This window comes from Tiliqua scincoides, chromosome 3, assembly GCF_035046505.1.
Source record: "Tiliqua scincoides isolate rTilSci1 chromosome 3, rTilSci1.hap2, whole genome shotgun sequence".
NCBI lineage: Eukaryota > Metazoa > Chordata > Lepidosauria > Squamata > Scincidae > Tiliqua > Tiliqua scincoides.
This window is the reverse complement of record NC_089823.1, coordinates 93466465-93486771: the sequence shown is the minus strand read 5'-3', so window position 1 is coordinate 93486771 and position 20307 is coordinate 93466465. Positions and strand designations below refer to the sequence as shown.

The 20307-nt window shown below is 40.4% G+C and overlaps 1 protein-coding gene across 1 annotated transcript in view; it reads left to right on the top strand.

The window, feature by feature from the left end:
- Positions 1 to 20307, top strand: part of UXS1 (UDP-glucuronate decarboxylase 1) — a 41405-nt gene that overhangs the window by 9223 nt on the left and 11875 nt on the right. Inside the window, exons 2-8 of the mRNA XM_066619788.1 lie at positions 552 to 579; positions 3251 to 3299; positions 4149 to 4192; positions 5315 to 5375; positions 14145 to 14325; positions 17122 to 17226; positions 18942 to 19001. Of these exons, the coding sequence (XP_066475885.1) occupies positions 552 to 579; positions 3251 to 3299; positions 4149 to 4192; positions 5315 to 5375; positions 14145 to 14325; positions 17122 to 17226; positions 18942 to 19001 (528 nt within the window). The remainder of the gene's footprint in view (positions 1 to 551; positions 580 to 3250; positions 3300 to 4148; positions 4193 to 5314; positions 5376 to 14144; positions 14326 to 17121; positions 17227 to 18941; positions 19002 to 20307) is intronic.

Sequence of the window (20307 nt, the reverse complement as noted above, 5' to 3'; positions counted from 1 at the left end):
AATAATATGTAACCTGTCAAGTATATAATTGTAAATGGTTAATTTGTAGTTGTGCGTATAATCATACAATGGGAAGACCTGACCACTTGCACAATGAAGTAAACAAAACGGTGTGAATTAATTGTATGTGATGATATGTCTAGAACTGGATATGTCTTAGCTAGAACACTGTTCCTACTTGGATGGGCTTTCTGCTAAGGAATATGCAGTGTGTGAATAAGTCCTAAGGAGCCTGAATTACTAGGTATTTGAAGTACTATGAACTTATTTCAGGTTCTGTCTGAAGCTTTCTGCCATTTGTATTGAATGTATTTCTGTTCCATTGATGCAATTGATAATTAGAGGACTAATTATTTTTGATATTTTTTTATTTATTCCAATTGTTTTCTAATAATATGGTATATACTTGGTGACTTTTGTTGTGTTTTTTTAACAGCTGTTCTTACCCAAATTAAACTAGACAAATGAGTAACTGATTTAATGCATTCTGAAGTGACTCAAAACTAATTTCAAGCAAAGCTAATTGTTTCCTCTGTTGGGTTTTTTTGCAGCTGTTTGGGGAAACGTACTCAACATGAGGTAAGGTCGAGCTTTTTTTCAATGTAAAGATATGGGAATAAAAAAAGTAGTTTGTTTTAAATAAGAAAAAGTAATACATCTTCCAGCATTTCCTGCTCTGATTCCCAGAGAGGAGATGTGGGGAGGGAAGCATGATCTTGTAGCTGGCCATAGCTTTAGGGCGCATATGGGGTGAGGAAACCAACAGGAGGCACAAATATTGGCCATTGTTTTATAATAAATGGGTGTGTTCTGCCACAGAGACCAAGAAGCTCCATATCATCTTAGAACAGATAGGAGGAGATATATCCGCATCAAACATTGTGGAGCAGAGTTTGCACTGTTATGACTGAGTGGATAAATTATTTGGTGTGGATTAAAGTAGTGTGTTTGTTGCTATTCTGCAATCTGTTAGTACTATTGTGCGGACAAATGCACATCGATTTTGCTTCCTCACAGTCGATTCAGCTAATATTTTTCCTTTTTCAGTCCTCTTCTTTCTATCAGAGCTGCTGCTTATGTGTCAATCATAAGGCCTTTGGGCAGGTACGGCCCCAGGAAGCAATTTATCTAGCCCTCAAGCTCTGTCAGCTGCTGAGCTATGCTGAGGTGTCACTGCTGAAAGGGCAGCCCTGCGGTAGGTTAGGCTGAGAGATTACAATTGATCCACGGCCATACCATGGAACTCAGAATGGGGGTTTGAACTAGATCTCCTTGTTCTAGTTCTAGATCACACTGACAATTCTACCACTGTAGCTCTCAAAATATGAGCATTTTGGGGCGAGGGGTGATGTTGAACTTCGTAGATCTACTTTCATGAAGGAGGACGTCTGCTTTTGGAGAACTTGCTACTCAGAGATCCATCAGTGTACCACCCCACGCCCACATTTCACTGTCCTGGGAGTAGAGCAAATGTATGAGCTGACTCTGAAAGCTTGCTGCATCTGGAACCTGGCTTTGCCCTTGGACAAAGTCAAGCAACCTCCTTTACTGCTTGTATTTTTATTTTGTTCATTGAATCTTTCTTATAACTCATAAAAGTAAGCGAATGGATTCTGTCATCTTTAGAGACCCAGTGCAAATATACACTAAAAAATAAATACTGTTCTTATTACGGAACACACTGAAGCAAAATAAATTTTGCCAGTGTAATACTTTAAAAAAAAAATGAATCTGTGCTGTGTTTTAATACTAGTATTTTTAATTACCCAATTGCAAAGCCCTAGGCATTCTTCAAAGTGAACATTTTTGCTTGCTTTGTAGTAATTTATTTTATAATATCAAGTATTATGAAAACTTAATACAGTAAAAATGTGTTTCTGGAAATAGCTGTGTGAAAATTCTCCTTTAGAATAAATTGCTTCCCTTGCTTCCTTTTGTATGTTGGAAAGTCAGATTGGATTACTCTGGTGATAAAAATAAATGTTTCCTGTGTTAATCCTGCAGAGGTGGCAGAGCTGAAAGTGAGCCGGGTTCTACACTGCCTAACACAGTTGTTTGTGTTGCATAGGCTCAGATTGCCTATCAGCACTTGAAACACATTCAGTGTAATCAAATTCAGTGAAGGACATGGTTTCACCCAACAAGCCTCTTTACAGGTGTCGCTTGAGATAAAGAACCCAGTTCAACTCTTTTTCCTGAACAAATGACTAGTATTCAAATCTTCCTGGAGTGAGCAATGGGGCACAGGTTTGATTTGCTGACCTGCTTGTACTTATCTGCTGCCTCCAGGATGTTGCATGTGACCTGAAGTGTACATTTGTAACTATCTGCAAGGATCACACATCAGTCCAACTATCGGATAGCACATGGCATTCAACACACAGAATGCATGTGATCCTGAGACATTCTCTGGTGTTGCATATGCCAATTGCCGGCTTGAAACAGCCCAAAGTTTGTAAAGAATAATCGTTTTTTCCTGCCTTTTTTCTGCCTGTCAATCCATTTAAAAAAACAAAATCCAGATAAACTTTATATATTATTTAAAAGCAGAATATTTTTAAGGAGTGGCAGAAGTAACTGGATGTCCCAGTCCAACTTGTTTGTCCTTAAGTGTGGAACAGTGGGTGCAAGGGCCTTGTCTACATGACATCAATTACATGGTTGCTGCTCTTCTGTGGTTTCATCCCATTGCACTGTTGAAATGTTTTGAAACCTGACATCACATGTGTTGAGCGAATTGGTCAGGTCCTTCTCCCACAATTTGTTACCTGCTCAAAATCAACTTTCAGAATGATTACATCTTTACAAATGATGGGTGTGTCAGTGGTTTTTAGTCATAACAGCTAAGAATGGAAACTCTTCTGTTCAGGGTGGTTCAGATTCTAGAACAGTGATTTTCAACCAGTATGCCACTGGTTCGTATGCCATGGATGGTCTGCAGGTGTGTCACAGGAATTTGGAGTAAGCTCATATATTTGTAGGGCCGTTGAGGGTTGTGAGACCCCTGCCAGTTGCGTGGTGTGCCTTGTCAACTGTCTAAAAATTGCTGGTGTGCCTTGATAATTTAGCACCTTGTCAGTGTGAGATGAAGAAGGTTGGAAACTCTGTTCTAGAGATAACAGCAGGGAAATTGCTATTGTCCTTATATCCTATTTGAGAACTTTCAGTGGAAATCTGGCTACCTATTACTGTATTGAAGACTTACTGTGGGCAGTTCTTAACGTATCTGTCATGGCTTTTTACCTGCTAGGTCTATCCAAGATAACGGTGATCAGAAAGTGGATAATAAAATTGAAGAGGTCAGTATAGTGGAGGCTGAATTACTTTTTTGCTTTTTCTCAATTATTGTATTCAGTTTGTGGACTTGAAATTATTTTCATTACCCATAGGAACGTCTGCCCTCTTAATTCTTCATCTTTAATAGATCTGCCTCTTTTATTTATTTCCCTGAAGCATTACTACAGTTCAAATTATCAGTTTCACCCCAGTATGCTGCTTTGCTAGGTTTTTTGCCTTTTAAAAATTTCATACTGGGAGATTGATGTTTTCTAGCATATTTATGGAATGTCCAGCCCAGTCTCCCAAACCCTTAGGATGGGTAACGCATAAATCAACATTTGTGTTTACCTACTCTAGGAGTTTAAGTAGCACAAGAGGGCAACATAAAATGTGTTAATATGCAAACAAAATCTCTGCTTATTCTTGCCACTTACTGTATCTGTAGGACTCCAAAATATGTCTGCACTGAAATGGGCCATGTGGGGGTATTGCTGAATTCTTTGTATTCTTAATTATAACATGCAAAAATGTAAATATTTGAGGGCCCACTTTGTTTATCTTTGATATATTGGTCAATATTTAAATGACTATTTGAGATAAATTGAACTGCAAATGCTTCTAGACTTTAATAATTGCCCATTACACAGCAGTTAAAAACATATGGTACTATTATTGTAAACTTAAGGAAAACTACAACATGTGTAACTTGAGTTCATGATCAAATCTTAGATTTAGTAGATTCTACCCCTTCAACTTAATATAGTTACACAATATTTGTTTTTGTTACTCTGTCTCATGTTGTGGCATTCTTGTGATTGACTGTTGTGTGCATGGGTAAGCACAGTATTTACTTTCAATTTTGTCTTTAGGTGGTTGCACCATTAAGGGAAAAGATTCGAGAATTAGAGAAAAGGTATGCCTATTTTGGGATCTGACTGATATATGATCACCTATTCTGTACTCAATTAGTGTGAAGAGCCTGGGTAAGAATCTTTGTGTACTGTTTTGCAACACTTAGTTTCTATTTGCATGGCAAATACTGGAACCTTGTACCTTTTTAGTATTACTTAGGATACATTGGATAAGGAGGAGGTGTTTAGCTGGAGGTATTTACCAGCATTTAGCTGTAAGGCTCTCCTGTTTTGAAATGGCTGTTCTGGAGTCAGAACGTTAGTGAAAGTTCCTGAACTTTAAAAGGATCTCTTATTTTCTCCCAGAGCAACAAATGAGTGCAAAAACATATGTATAAAAATCACAATCAGCTAATAAGTCCAAGAGCAACTGTGAAAGTGTAGTGTTTTATTGTAAGGTTATTGTGTTACTTTGAACATAGAAGTTCGATAATTTCTGGAAGGAAATTTTCTGTCAGAGAATATTGGAAATCAAGATGAGACACTAGTTCTCTATTGAAATCATTTTCCCCTGGTTTGTGCTTAAAGGCTCTTAAAAATAACCCTGAGCAGTTGGCAAGGAAAGGTTCCTTCTAAATTAGAGAATTGTAATTTTCTAATGATGGATGCCGTAGAATGCCAATTAGTTCAGCTCACTAAAGTACACCCAGTACGTTTCACATTGTTAGTGTTCTTCTGTACAAAATTAATGATCAGTCATATTTAAGAATCTGAAGGTATCTTTGGGATCTTTTTTCCTTTGTTGTTATAGTTCTGTTTTTATATCTGATCTGTACTGTATGTACAATTGCAAAATGTTTTTAATAAAAAATTTTGTTTCATACTGTAAAAGTAAAGAGAACATTTATAAAAATGAATTCCCCTTTGCATTCTAAGTATGCGCATATGCTGAAATATCTAACACAAATGTCAGTGTTTTGAATGGATGGTTCTGTATATCTGAGGTAAAAACCTATTTTAATAAGTAGGCGTTTGCCTTCAGAAGTTTATGTCATGGTATTCTCCTAGAACTCTTAATTACTTTTATCATGCATCATAAGTTATGAACATATAGATGTGATTATCTTGGTACTCTCAGACAACTTTAATCTATGTTTATGCCTCTGTTTTCAAATGTTTCATAGTTTTACTCAGAAATATCCACCAGTGAAGTTCCTATCAGAAAAGGATCGGAAAAGAATTTTGGTAAGTTAGCAACTTGCTCAGATTCAATCTCAGTGTTCTCAGTTTATGCGTAGGATTAATATGGGGAAAGCACATGGAATGTGCAAATGCTTTCTCTTGCGACATGGCATAGACTTAAAAGAACATTCTGTTGTAAATATTTTGTTTTTAGTTCCTTTTTTCCCTGCCCCATTCTGAAGGCTCCAGATAGGGAACACAAAAATAAAACATGTATGTACGTAGTTGTCCAGGGGTTCTCAAACTCGCAGGGAATTTGAGGACCATAGTAAGTTATTGCAGGGGTTATTTTGCCGCCCTCTCTCTTGCAAAATGTCTGCAGTGAATAGACATTCTGAACTGAGAACTTTCTGAAGAGGAAGTGGTGGTTTTTAAAAGTACAAACATTGGAGCAAGAGATCCTGATAGGTCTTCTTGAACGTTGCCAGAAGGTGAAGGGATGGCCATCACCCTAGTACTGAGGTATTCAATCTGTGTGTCCCGGCTCCCTAGGGAGTCATGGCTAGCTGCCTAGGGGCATTGTGAGGCATCTCCAGGAGAGAGGTGGCCATGGCTGCAGGACCTAGTAGTAGAGTAGCTGCTCTGCTCAGCTGCACCGGCCCCTCCCTACTTGCTGCTTTTCTTTGGCTGTGTATGAGGTGGGTGGGGCAGTGTGAGGTGGGTGGGGCGTGTGAAACATGGTGGGGGGAGGTGGGAGAGAAGGCTGGCTGGGCAGCGGCAGAGGTACTGCATCTCATTAGCACAGGGCGCACTCCTGGCAAGCTTCAAACTGGGAGGGAAACCTGACCTAGAGAGAGCAGTGCAGTGCTTTCGTCCACTTGGGAAGGAGGGAGCCCAGCCTGCTCTTAGTGTCCAAATGCCCCAGCCTGCATTCCTCCGTTTTGCCTGGGGGGAACAGGAGTGGCATCTGCATGCTGGATGTGTGTGTGTGAGCAGCCCCTGTCTACTTTGGGGTGAGTTGTAATGTTGCTCTGTGTGGCTGCAATCCTTTCCACACTTTCCTGGGAGTAAGCCCCATTGACTCAAATGGGACTTACTTCTGAGTAGACCTACATAGGCTTGGGGTCTGTGTCAGCTTAACCAAGAATCTTCACCATTCTCTTTTTCCTCCCCCTTCAAAAAAGGAAAAAAAAGCCACTCTTGATGGCTTTGTCTCCAAAAATTGATTAAAAATAAAAAATACCCATTGCTTTTCAGCCTTCCCCCTTTTTCCTCCTGCCTCCTGGGAGGGGGGTACTTCCCATGTTGTTGCTGCTGCTGTTAATAACAGTATTCATATACTGCTTTTCGACAAAAAGTTCCCAAAGCGATTTACAGAGGAAAAATCAAATGACTAATGACTCCCTGACCCAAAAGGCTCACAATCTAAAAAGATGCAAAAGAACACCAGCAGACAGCCACTAGAAAACACACTCCTGGGAGGAGGTGGGCCAGTTACTCTCCCCCTACTAAATAAAAGAGGAGCACCCACTTGAAAAAGTGCCTCTTACCAGTTAGCAGGGATTAACTGTTGTTGGCTGCTATTGTAAGACAAAAGGCACAATCCTTGCTAGGTCTACTCAGAAGTAAGTCCTATTGTGTTCAATAGGACTTACTCCCAGGAAAATGAGGTTAGGATTGCAGCCAGACAGTCTCTGGGTCTCAGTTTGCATCAGTTTGCAATTAGCAGATACACACAAAACAAAGTCTTCCCCTCCCCCAGCAAATTCATCACTCCCCCCCCCCCTTTCCAAAACCCTCCAGGTGTGCTACCAACAAACTCAGGGCACAATCCTAACCAAGTCTACTCAGAAGTAAGTCCTATTTTATTCAGTGGGGCTTACTCTCAGGTAAGTGTGGTTAGGATTGCAGCCTCAGAGTGCTGGCAACTGTTTTTTTGTTTCTAGTGTATAGTTATAACACCTTCATCCCCTTTTGGGGGGTAACTGAGATGAGGTGTTGTAATGGGGAGCCGTGGCCAATGGCCACAAGGATCAGGGGACCCGTGGGCCAGAAAAATTCCAGAACCACTGCCCTAGTATTTTAAAAGATGTGGACAGTTTTATGGAGTCTTGGTCAATTGGTGACTGTTAGTCAAGCTTAATGAAAATAAAACCTCCTTGTGCAGAGGCAGCATAGTTAATATTACCATGTGTTGGAGCCAGATTGTTTCTAATGTAAATCCAAAGTATGACCAGGTAAAAGACAGAGCAGAGCACTTGTATTCCTACTTGACACGACACAGTGGTAGTATCTACTGTAGAGAGTCTTCTAGTGGTAGTATGGAGGATAATATCACAGTGGTAGTATCAAGTGGGTCCTCCTTATTCATGGGTTCAGAACCCATGGATTTGACTCAATGCAGGTTCTAAATCAGTGGCTGTAGGGCTTCACTGTACTTTAAAAAAGAAAGTGTCCCTTTAAATTGTGGTTTAAAACTGCTTTTCTTATCATTGTAGCATGGCAGAGCAGTAGGCAGTCTCAGGGGATTAGAACACCTATTTCTGGGTCGTGCTGACGTTGCGACCCCCTCCCTTCACCCTTGGTTGCCCCAGAATGCAACTTGGAAGCATTTAATTACTTGCGCATTACATTCTTTCACGCACCAGGACTAAGGGAAGGGAGGGTCACTTGCCTTGGCAATCCCCTGAGACTGCCCGCCTGCCACACTACAAGGGTAATGAAAACAGTTCATAAAATTCATTTGAAAGGGATTCTTTTTTAAAAAGCGGATTTCAGTATCCACTGTTTTCGGCATCCATGGAGGTTCTGGAATTTACACAATTTATACCTTCCATGTAGGAAGTTGTGTAAATTGTATGAATAGTGAATACATGCATATTTGTACACTACCTATATGTGCTTAGCAGCAGCTGAGTGTATATACTTGACAAACTACTTGTAGAATTTCCTGCATAAACATGATTTCCATCTAGGAAATTTTGTGCAAAGCAGCCCTTGGAAACTGGGTTTACAGGGTTCTGTTTGTTCTTCCATGCATGAGCTATTGTGTGTTTTGCAGAAACGGTATGTCTGCAGGATCTCCCACAGGAAAAAATGTCTTTCTACACCCAATCCTGTACACCAAGTTGGTGTTGTGGTTTGGGAGGTAGACTTAGACCTGGAAGATCCAGGTTCAAATCCCCCGTCAGCCATGAAGCTTCCTGGGTGACCCTGGGCCAGTCACTTTCACTCAGCCTCACCTACTTCACAGGGCTGTTGTGAGAATAAAAGGAGGGGAGCAGCTTTGTACACCACCCTGAGCTTTTTGGCAGAAGGGTGGTATAAAAAAATGTGAAAAAAATTCTTAAAATGCTGCTATATTTAAAGAGGAAAGCAATTATATGCTAACACTGTCTGATATTCAGATTGTTTCAATGTTGGATCAAAGATGTCTGCTAGACATTTCAATATTTTTGTTCTCATTAAGAGGAAAGTCGAGATCTAAAATGTTTAAACTTAAGAAAACTGCACTATTAAAAAAAATAGGAGAAATTGAGCCACTGGGAAGAAAAAAAATTGCTCAAAGTGTGAAACTTAAAAAGAAACCTTGAAAAAGTTTTACCAAATGAATGACTTCAGTAGAATAATACTGCTTGTTTCTGAAGTCTCTGAATTGTATTTTGAAGCTGCAGAAAGCAAGTGTCAGTATAAAATATTCTCTGCCATTAAATGACATGAAAACTAACTGACCCGTAACAAAAAGCAATGTGTTGGTCATGAGCCTTTTGTTGAAACTGTAAATCAAACATTCCATTGATGTCTGTGAGAGCAGAATTGGATTTGGATTTTGGCTAGCATTTATCATTTGGATGTATTCACTTGTGTTTGATAGAGCTTTGAAGTATTCAGTGATCGTATAACATATGCCTACAGATTCAAGATGGTTATGAGACTTTTACAATTCTTTGGTTTCCTAATCCTCAACCCATTTACTTGTGGGTCGTTCCTATTGATCTTAGCAACCCTTTTAAGTGTACTCACTTTTTTGTAGTCTCTTACTATGTCAACCTTTTAAGCATATATAGTGTTTTGGAGTAGCTTTAGTCCTGATGTACTCAAGGGAAGCAGAACAGCGCAAAGTGCAAATTAGCTGGAGTGTGAAGGCACATGATGCTCCTAATGCTTAAGAGGGTCTGATTCAGAGCACTGCCTGGATATGAGACCATTTGAAAGCCTTATATGCATCACACTGAAGTCCCTGGAGGGAAAGCACAGAATAAAAAAAACAAAGCTTCTGGTGTTGGTGTATCACCCCCAAAATGTTCTTTTCAGTGAAAGGGAGATTGTGATCCCCCTGTGATCAGCCTTCCTTCAATGAATTTTTGATAGACCCTGAAACGCTGTTAAATTTTAAATAGGAATGAGCCACTTGCGCAGTAGGAGTGTTCAGGGCACACACTCATGCGGTCTTCTGTGATCTGGTATTCTCTCCTCTTTGAAGTTGAATTTAACTTGCTTAAGAGGCATGAACTCTTGTTAGAACACCCTACTGAGTATTTTAGTTGTTTTATATTTGTTCTGATAATTGAGATAAATGTCGCCATTAGCTTCCATTAACTTCACTTCTTGTGAAATGTACTTGATTTCTCAACCTCTGTGTGCATGAGTACACCCGCAGTTCTGTCACTTTTTTAATCCATCCTCATTTTCTGATTGATTTTTCTTAAAATATTTATGTCCTGCCTTTCCATAAAATGATATAGAAAATTTTTTACATCAAAATAAAAACCACTGCATCAAAGCCACAATTAGCCATCTTAAGTGCTGCATCAGCTTTCTGGGGAATTGAACGACTGAGGTTCAATTCCACTGAAGATCTTGACTGCCTCTTTGTATAGTGGGTATTGCTAATCAGTGAGTTGAATTCTAAGAACTGCAAGCAGAGTTCGTTCATGTCACAGGACCTTCTTGCCTCCTTTTCCCACCTTAGCCCCCTGTGCCTCACTAAAAGCTGCTTTTGAGGGTTGGAGGACCTTCCGCAATGGTATGAAATGTGCACTAGAAGGTGCAACTGGAGCAGTGGATATGGACATTGGTAGGGCTTGCAGGAACAGATGTGCCTTCTGCCTGTGCAAGCGAATCTCCTGATCCAACACAGTCACTTTATTTCTGTGTGGAAAGCCATTTTTCTCACAGCTCTAGATGTGACTGCCTACATTGCTGGATATTTTAGTAAGTTTAGTGGGACTTTTAAACATAAGAGATGGATTGGAATTCACTGCCTCTTGTCCAATATTATCTCTGAATGTGACTGAAGATGTTCTGGGGACCACAGAGGGCACGTGTGGCTTCTGCAGGCCTCAGAAAGGCCTCTGGGGGTTCAGGAGAGGCACTGCTGGTTTTCATAAAAATTGAAAGTGCCTTTCTGGCAACTCATGGGCCTGAAGTGGGCCTCAGAAAGCCTCCCAGATGCGACCGGAAAACATGTCCAGTCTTGTCCAGGAGCTCTGTTCTAGTGTTCCCACCATGGGCTCAGAACCTCACAGTGTGTTAAATTGCAGAAAGGAAGGACAGACCTGTATTGTGTTTGATTTTATTGTAAGTCACCTTGTGCCATTTTGAACTGGAAAGGTGGGGTATAAATTCATTAAATAAAATAATTTTATATTTCTATTCAAAATGTTGTCCTTTTATTTTTAGCAGGGGGAGAACAATTGTCCCACTTCAGTATGGTGTCTTTTCCAGTGCTGCTGATGTTTCTTCTGTATTATTTTTAGATTGTAAACCCATTGGGGACAGTGAACCATTTTTAACTATTGACCGCATTCAGAAGCAGGATGCCACTGTATATCAGTTGTTAGGGGACAATCAATAGAGGAGGGCTCTTGTCTTGACTCCATACTTGGAGACTTCTGAGAGACATCTGGTTGGCCGTTGTGAGAAGTATGATGCTCGGCCAGGAAGACATTTGGTCTGACCCAGCAGGTTTTCTTTTACCTTATTTGAAGAAAGCAATTGTAAAAGAAAACAAGGTATATTTGGGGGGTAGGTGGATGGAATAATCAATTTACCTGTGCCCTTAATAATGTGGGAACCAGTCTTATATGGCATAATCTCTCACCAGGAACACAGGTATGAAGGAACCATGCGCAGGTTTCCCTCACTTTTTTGTATTTGTGGAATGTCAAGATTGCATCATGGGGCAATGACTTCTATTCTTAATATACTATATATAAATCAGCCTTTATTATATACCACTTTTCAATGAAAGTTCACAAAGTTATTTTACAGAGAAAATCAAATAACTAATGGCTCCCTGTCCCAAAAGGGCTCATAAACTAAAAAGATACAAAAGAACACCATCAGACAGCCACTTGAAAAGACACTGCTGGGGTGAGGAGGGCCAATTACTATCCCCCTGCTAAATAAAAGAGGAACACCCACTTGAAGAAGTGCCTCTTACTTAGTTAGCAGGGGTTAATTGGGCTTTCAGGCTTTTACGAATAAACTTATTTATCACTGCTGATGCTTTATACCCTGCCTGCTCTAGTGCAGAAGTTTGCAAAAGGTGCTTGGCTTTTGATGTAGTTTTGGAGTAAATAAAAATCTTATTTCAGCAACAGCTTATGCTCAGAAGTTCAGCTCACTTCCTGATGTGTTTTATAGGACATCTCAGAAGGCACAGATATAACATAATGTACAGTAGTAAAATGGTGAATAGATAAAAGGAGATTTTTTTCCTTTGTTATTAGGTACTTGAATAGTTTACTGATTGTTTTGTCAGACCAGACATTTGAATTAAATAGTGCTAAATAACAGAAGGAAAGTCAGATTGTTTGGTCTGTCAGACTAGTGAGAAAAATTTTCACCTGATTTTTCTTTTATATGAGTTTTATAATTTCATCCTGTTATCAGATATGCATTAGCACTAGTTTGAACATACTGAATTAACACAACAAAACAAATGGCTATATTGTCAAGGATCTTCACCCTTTTTCACCCTTCACCCTTTTTAGCGACAAGAAAGTCTTCCACTGTTAATTATTCAGCACATCAGTAATCACTTGTTATCTCCTAGCTGTTTTTTGGATTGCCTTCGTGAATTTGAGTGTTACGTAATTGACCCCTAGGAAGCTGCCACATCAGACTGAAGCCCATTTGTTTGCCTCAGCAGTTCAGTGGTGCTCAGTTATTTTCTACACCCTTTGGAATGTTGCGTAAAGTGAGACGTTTTAAACTGCACCAACTATACGGCCTTGTATATCTGTGTCTACCACAAACCCAGTGGCTGCTACAGCTTTGGCTGTGCACAGAATTGCTGAGACTAGTAGGAAAGACTCCAAGGCATAAGGAAAAGGAGCATTCTTTCAAAATCATGCTTGTCTTTCATTAAAATATTTAAAGTCCTAAGAGGTAGTGAAAAACCATATTGCGAAACAGAGGATGCAGTGGTTCAACCTACATTGTACTGAAACATACCATAGAGGTGTGCACAATAGAGATGTGCAGAAATCATATGTGGTGCAATCCCTTCTGCTGTATCATTTCAGATTGTGGGGTGGGAGGTTGTGTGTGGGGGAGAATGCTTTCCCATGGCAAACCTCTTTGTGCATGGGAAAGCTGGCAGATCAAGAAGATAACAAAGGTCTCTCTGAATCTAATGTAAATGTTTTTTGCTTGCAGGGAATTCTTTTAGATTAGAGTAGGTGAAGCATGCAATCAGTACTTTTTTATTTTTTGATCCTAAGTTCTTCATGCATTCTGCCACTAATACAGGGTGAGTCATAATGGTCTCGGGGATTTTAGTGTATCACTACATCGCAACACAAAGGGATAAGATATCATAGTTAATGGTAATGGTAATGGAAAGAGAAATGTTTGAAGTTTTTTATAGACCTTACAAATACTGGGTGTGTCTGCCCTTTGTGACACGGCACATGTCTATCCTGTAATCCAATTCGGCCTGTAGTTGCACAAACAGTGCATGGTTCACCTGAGTGGTAACGTGTTTCAATTCCATTAAATCTTGGAGCAGGGGTAGCACAAACACCTTGTCCTTAATGTAGCCTCAGAGGAAATTGAGCACAACAGTGCTGTTGAACTGCGATAATGTACTCAGTTTTTGTGTATTCCAAAATGCGGCAATCCTTCTCTGCACCTGGCGCTATCCTGACTGATGGGATCTCCCCCTGCCAGCCAAGCACGCACTGATTCCCTGGTACACGCACATACAAAACTTGGAGACTTTCTCTTTCTATCACCATGCATTGTGTTTCTGTGTCTCTTACTGTTACACTGTTATGGCTCGCCAAAATCCCAGAGACTATTGTGACTTGCTCTGCATTTGCACAAGGAGCACAGGCCACTCTGCACTTTGTGAACTGCTGCTGTTTGCTCTGCTTTGCACAGTGGGAGGTCAGGTTTGCAAAAATTCTGCTCCCTGAACATTTTCATCAACCAATTGGGATGAAATCTTGTGTGGTCCCCTTCCAACTTCCTATCATTTCTATTTCTAAACTGGCAAATGAAAGCAACTGTTCCTTTGACATTCTGTTGAGTGCTGATCTCTCAACAGTTGAGGCATCCGCATCCGTGGGACATCAATTTTAAAATATTCTTCTTGTTCTTGACCTCACACTAACAACGTTGAGTTCTACAAAGCCTATGGTTACTTGAAATAAATAGAATACGAAAGTGGAGTTCTTTTTCCCTTCTTCCCCCTCCCTTCTCCCTCTTGAGATGTAAGCAAAATTCTGAAAAACTGCCATTCATTTCATGTTTGTGGACTTTTTGTCTGGTGTCTTTCTGTAAAAGAGAAGAAAAATTTATATGCAAACTGTCCTAATGCAGATAACTGGAGGAGCAGGGTTTGTGGGTTCTCATCTTACTGACAAACTAATGATGGATGGCCATGAAGTTACAGTTGTGGACAACTTCTTTACGGGCAGGAAAAGAAACGTGGAACACTGGATTGGCCACGAGAACTTTGAACTGATTAATCACGATGTCGTCGAGCCCCTCTATATTGAAGGTGAGTAGCCAGTGATGGGCCAAGCTGAGCTGTCTCTGTGCAGATTTTGTCGGCTTCTTCTTCTTTATCATGAACTACCACTGCTTCGAAGCTGGGAAAATATCCACAGTTCTTTCTGAGAACTTCTATGCGATAGTGTCAACATGTTATCATGAGAGTAGGGCAGCTGCAAATACAGCACTGGCATTGCAGTGGGAAGAATCCTGTTCCTTGCTGTTCCTATGGAGAGAGGCTATTTATCCTGCTTTAAAAATGACTCTGCTGCTTTTCTTTTTGAACTGTAATTCCTCTCCTGTGCTCTGCTCACTTATTGGCCATTGTGGTTAACAGGATGGTGCCCTATCTACCTTCATGTGGCATCATAAGGTCTAAAGGTTGCAGATGAACACTTACTCCAATGGGCATTCTCCAAATATGTACAACCTTTTATTACCCAATTTTAAGCATTAATATCAGTCATGTATTCACAGACTAGGTGTATTGGAAAGAATACGCATATGTTGCCTCCCAAGGTCACAAGTGGGGCTTATGACTGTAGTTTTGCTGTTTTAAAAAGTGCGTGAATAGAAACTCTGTGTGAACCATTCCAGAGATACTGACAAGCATTAAGCACACCTTAAACCAAAGTTATTGTTTGGGTGAACATTGCCTTTATTCTTGTACTCATAAGACTGCAGTGTATCACACATGCTCTTTAAATGTAAAGAAGGTACACACTTTTCCAGGGGAAAGAAGAATATGCTGCTATGTCACTGTTAAACTGGGGTTAATAAGATTCTCCCCACCTACCCTCTTACTCCAGCTTAATTGGATACTCTTAACTACATTGCTTTCGGATCATGGAGGTGTAGCTGCACAGTAGAAATTTGTTAATGGCCTGCAGCACCTCACATATACAATCAGGAGCTTTTGGTTAAATAATACCAGCGGGACTTTATTAAATCGGTAGCCTGTTTTAGTACCAGATTTCAGCCGTGACTCGTTATAAATTATGTAGTTTCTTTTTGTTGCATGTAATGAAAGGCAATTCCAGAGTGACTCTCTTAACAATAAAATATTTCACAGTTCAAAGTATTTCTTGTATATCTGTGGCACAAGGAAGATACATAACATAGAAATTGCACTTGCCTGTGAAAGTTTACTCTTAAAACTGACTTCCCAAACTCTAGACAAACATTTCCCTACAATGTTGCTTTGAAAGTTTGTAGGTGCACTGGAAATATCGAATCAGTTGACTTGTCTGCTTTTGCCCCATTTGCCTATAAAGCAAGCCGGAGGTGGGAATCTACCTTCTATGCTAAATGGCTGTATGTGGGAAAAGGAAAGACTACTTACCCCTTCCCTGCTTGACCTCTCCCTACTCCACTATTTTTAAACAGTCTTTCCCTAATTCATTTCTTATATCAGGAATGAGATGGATAGTGATAGAAGTGCACAATGTAGCTAGCTAAAGTCAGGTAAGGTGGGTTTTGCTCCATGTATACTCATTTTGGTACATAAATGAATAGATCAAGTGTGTCTTTTAATAAATATTTGGTTTTGTCTGATGTCTAGTTTGGCTTGTTTGGGAGCAAAAGCATCTTAGATCTTTGGGAGAGCAATTTGATTTCTTTCATATGACCTGTATGCCACTTTGAATGCCCAAGAGGAAGATTGGGGGCTCAGTCCTATCCAGTTTTCCAAAGCCAGTGCAGCCCTGCTGTTGGGGCATGTACTGCTTCCTGTGGCGGGGAAACAGTCACAGAGACCACCTTAAGGTATGGGAACATTTGTTCCCTTACCCTGGGTTTGCATTGAGGCTACACTGGTGCTGGAAAATTGGATAGGATTGGGCCCTAAGCAGGGTATAAGTTTGTAAATGTTTTTCATAGCTTTCTTAACCACAGTGAATTTGACTTGTTGATTTTGTTTACATTTTTGCCCATTTTTTTATCCATCTGACCTCCTCCTTTCTTCTATCCTATAGGGCTTGAGCATTGTCCACTTTTGTAGCATTTGATTGAGTGCAGTCAAAATGTAACAAGTGAGAGAATGCTGGGCTCTCTTTTGGCTTATGTCAGAAGAAAAGGGTCTATCTGTACCCTGCCCTTCTCCTTGGCTCTTGGTTCTCTCCCTCACCTAGATGTGGAGTTCTGCAGTAAAGCTTGTTCATACAGTATATTCAGCTAGGGGTCATCAAGAGTGGTCGGGGTTGAGTGATTCAGTCCATAGTTTCTCTAATTATCCCCCACCCAAATTCCGTTTCTCCTTGAAAGCCAAAATAGTGCTTTATCTTCAAGGACATTTTGCAGCTGTAAACTGTTGAAATGTAAGCTGCATTTTGGACAGCCTGTATCTTTAGCTCTATACATCAGTATTTCTCAACCAGTGGTACTAGAGGTGACGTCCAGTGGTAGTTATGGAACCCCCCAGGCCCCCGCCACGTGGCAGCAAGACCAGCAACACAATGCAACAAGCAGTGGTAGGAGGCTTGGCTTGCTGGGCAGCGCTCCAATGTGTGCTTTTCACGTGCTCAAAAAAGCCTTCCTGTCCACCCTGAGCATTTGCTATGGTGTGTCTGGCCCCCTCATTCTGGAAGTAACTGCCATTGACATCATTGCCAGTTATGTCCAGTGGTACTTCCAATAGGTGAACCATGCAAAGTGGTACAGTGGGGGACAAACATTGAGAAATGCTGCTGTACACTGTAGTGTCAGGCTGGGCAAGTTGCATAACATTTATACTGAACCTTAAATAATTGTTTCCAGTTTTCTACCCTGCTAAAGTATGTGGTCTCTCTTTTTCATTGCTTCATAGTGGACCAGATTTATCATCTTGCATCTCCAGCTTCTCCTCCAAATTACATGTATAATCCTATCAAGACATTAAAGACCAACACAATTGGGACATTGAATATGTTGGGTAAGTCTTTAAATCTAAATTAATGGTTACATGAAATACAGATGTTCAGTATTAATTGTCTTCGTTGGCAACCTTCAGTTCCGAAAGACTATGGTATCGCGCTCTGAAAGGTGGTTCTGGCACAGCGCCTAGTGTGGCTGAAAAGGCCAATTCGGGAGTGACAATCCCTTCTACACTGGGAGCAAGTGCAGTCTGTCCCTGGTCTGTCTCCCTGGCTATGGGCCTTCCTTCTTTGCCTCTTTGCCTCAGACTGTTGGCAAAGTGTCTCTTCAAACTGGGAAAGGCCATGCTGCACAGCCTGCCTCCAAGCGGGCCGCTCAGAGGCCAGGGTTTCCCACTTGTTGAGGTCCACTCCTAAGGCCTTCAGATCCCTCTTGCAGATGTCCTTGTATCGTAGCTGAGAAGAGAGGGGATTGTGGGTACCTGGGAATTGGAGAGAGAGAGCAGTGCTCTCTCCCTCCAATTGGGTACCTGGGAATTGGAGAGAGAGAGAGCAATATTAATTGAAATTGAACTTTTTTTAGTATTATATTGGAGTGAAGCCCTTCTCCCAAATTCTAGATATTTGATGCAATAATTTTGATACTGTAATTCCAGTAAGGCACTTTGTTTTATGGCTAATGGGTAGCCCATTGGAATCTGAATACTAAAATGCTAAAGCAACAATTCTTGGAGGCAGTTGATATAGGATATGTTTGTCCCACACAATAAACAGAAGTGATGGGTGACTCAGGCAATTGTGGGTAGGAAGTAGCAATTCCAGTGGCCATGGCAGTTAGAATGGTAGCATTACTAGAAGGCATTCTTGGCGCTGTTGGAAAGAAGGCGTGTCTGTGCCTTCCTTGCAGCTAACAAGATTTCCCTTGTCACTTCCAACTCATTTATGATGCCATTTAGAAACTGGAAATGTTATCAGTTGGGATAACTCATTTGACCCATTTTTGATGGCTTTATCTGTGAGGAGGAACTCATGAATCTGGAGATAAGACATGCTTTGGAGTTGTTTGCCATGGGAAGCAAGGGCTACCTAACAGTAGCTGTCACAGATGACAGCTGTGCAGCAGCACTCTAGCCAAAAATCTAGGTTTGGGAATTGTATCTCAAATAGATGATCCATGACTGGGTCCCCAAGATACAAATCCCAGGCAGAACTAAAAATGTACATATATACTGATAGAAATTTGCAGTGCATGGAACAGGTGGAGAGGCTTTTTGCTGCAGGTTACTGTGGCAGTGGGTTAAATTGCCAATGGCAGGGTGTGTGAAAGTAGCAGGAGATTTCTTGCAGTGTAGGAAAATTCTGTGTTTCCATGTGTCCTTCATTTGGTTTGTGAATGGTAGGATGAGGGTAAGCTAGTATTCTGGTTATCCAGAGTAAGCTGAATAGTAAAGTGCTCAAGGGCACAATCCTATGCATGTCTACTCAGAAGTAAGTCCTGTTGCGTTCAGTGGGGCTTACTCTAAGGAAAGTGTGGGTAGGATTGCAGCCGAAGCCAAGTAAGTTCAGCAGGAGGTCTGCCCCAGAATTATCACACGAAGCCATTTTAATGCATATATCACAATTCCTGATTCAGAAGTTAAAATCTGATCTGAAAACCCGCTATTGAAAGACATGAGGAACTTCAGCCACTAAGCAGGATTGGCCCAAATAAAGGGAAGGGAATAAATGCATGCTGTCAATTTGAAACTAAAATGTATTTCCTATTTGTTTAAAGGTTTAGCAAAACGTGTTGGGGCACGACTTCTTCTTGCATCCACGTCAGAAGTGTATGGAGGTAAGAAGTGAACTTGGTTTAGCATTTTTTGAAGATGTGGGGGAGCGGCTGTGTTTGCTTGACTGCATTTTTTCACTGCCTCTTACATCTTTATTCAGCAGCTGCTCTACCATTTATGGATCACCCAACACTTCTTGATAAGGGCATGATGTTACACACTTTTCCCTACCTAAACACATTTTTAGGTAAAAGACCCAAGTAGTTAATGGAGTCTCTTCATTTAAAGATCAGAGACCTTCATTTCCATGAATGAGCGGATCAGATGTTAGTCACAACTTCATGTTAATACCACAAGATGGATCCCTTCTCCAAATGTCCCATTCTACTACTATTCTTTTCAGTTATCCCTTTTTGCTGTACTTTTTTTTGTATTCAGGTTATGCAACGGTGCTTGACATAATATTCTGCACAACAAAATTATCTTCCTACTTGATTTGAGGGATTTTAATGTCTTGCCTTCAGTGGTCACTGAAGTAGATTCAAATGTTCATCTTTTTGAGATGGTATTAATTGCTGAAATGATTCTGTTTTTATGTGTGGAGTACTGTATTTGAAAATCCTGCTAATTGGGCAGGCAGTTTAGCCTGAATGTTATTTAGCCTGAATAATATGTTGTTCATATGGGATAAAGCCCTGGACAAGTGGTTGCTACATTACTGTGGTAATGGAGACTGTGTGTTTATGTAAAGTATGTAGAAAAGGACATATTTTAAAAGACAAATCTAAACAAAATAAATATGAAAAATGAACTCGGAATAACTTTAATAAATTCTTCTTTAGATTGATTTAGTGTCACTAGGAATTATTCTGTTCCATTTGTTTTTTCCACAACAGTCAGGAGAATTGAAAAGTCAGGAGTGAGAGAGAGTAGTAATCCTTTGTGCAGAATCTTGCGGTATCCAAGTTCCAAGGGGTGGGTGGATGTGTGCGCACAAAAAAAAGGGTTTTTGGTGTCCAATGGTGTGTCTTATCCTTTTTGTTGATTGGAGAGGAGGGACCATTCCGGAACCCCCAGTGGATAAAATAAATCAGTGGGTACCAAATCAGTGGAAAAATAGCTTTAAAGACCCACTTCCAGATTTCTTGTTCCTCCATTGTCACCCTAGAATGCATTGGTATAGAAACTATACTGCATTCAGCCACTAGATGGGGTGAATAATGGATTCTAGTGGACTGAAATTATTATTAACTGCTTGAAGGTAGGAAATTAGATTTTGATGCCTTTTTCCTTGTTAAAAGGCATTTAAAGGTGGACCTTGGTAGTGGATACCAAATCAGTGGATACTGAGGTCCCATTTGTAATTAA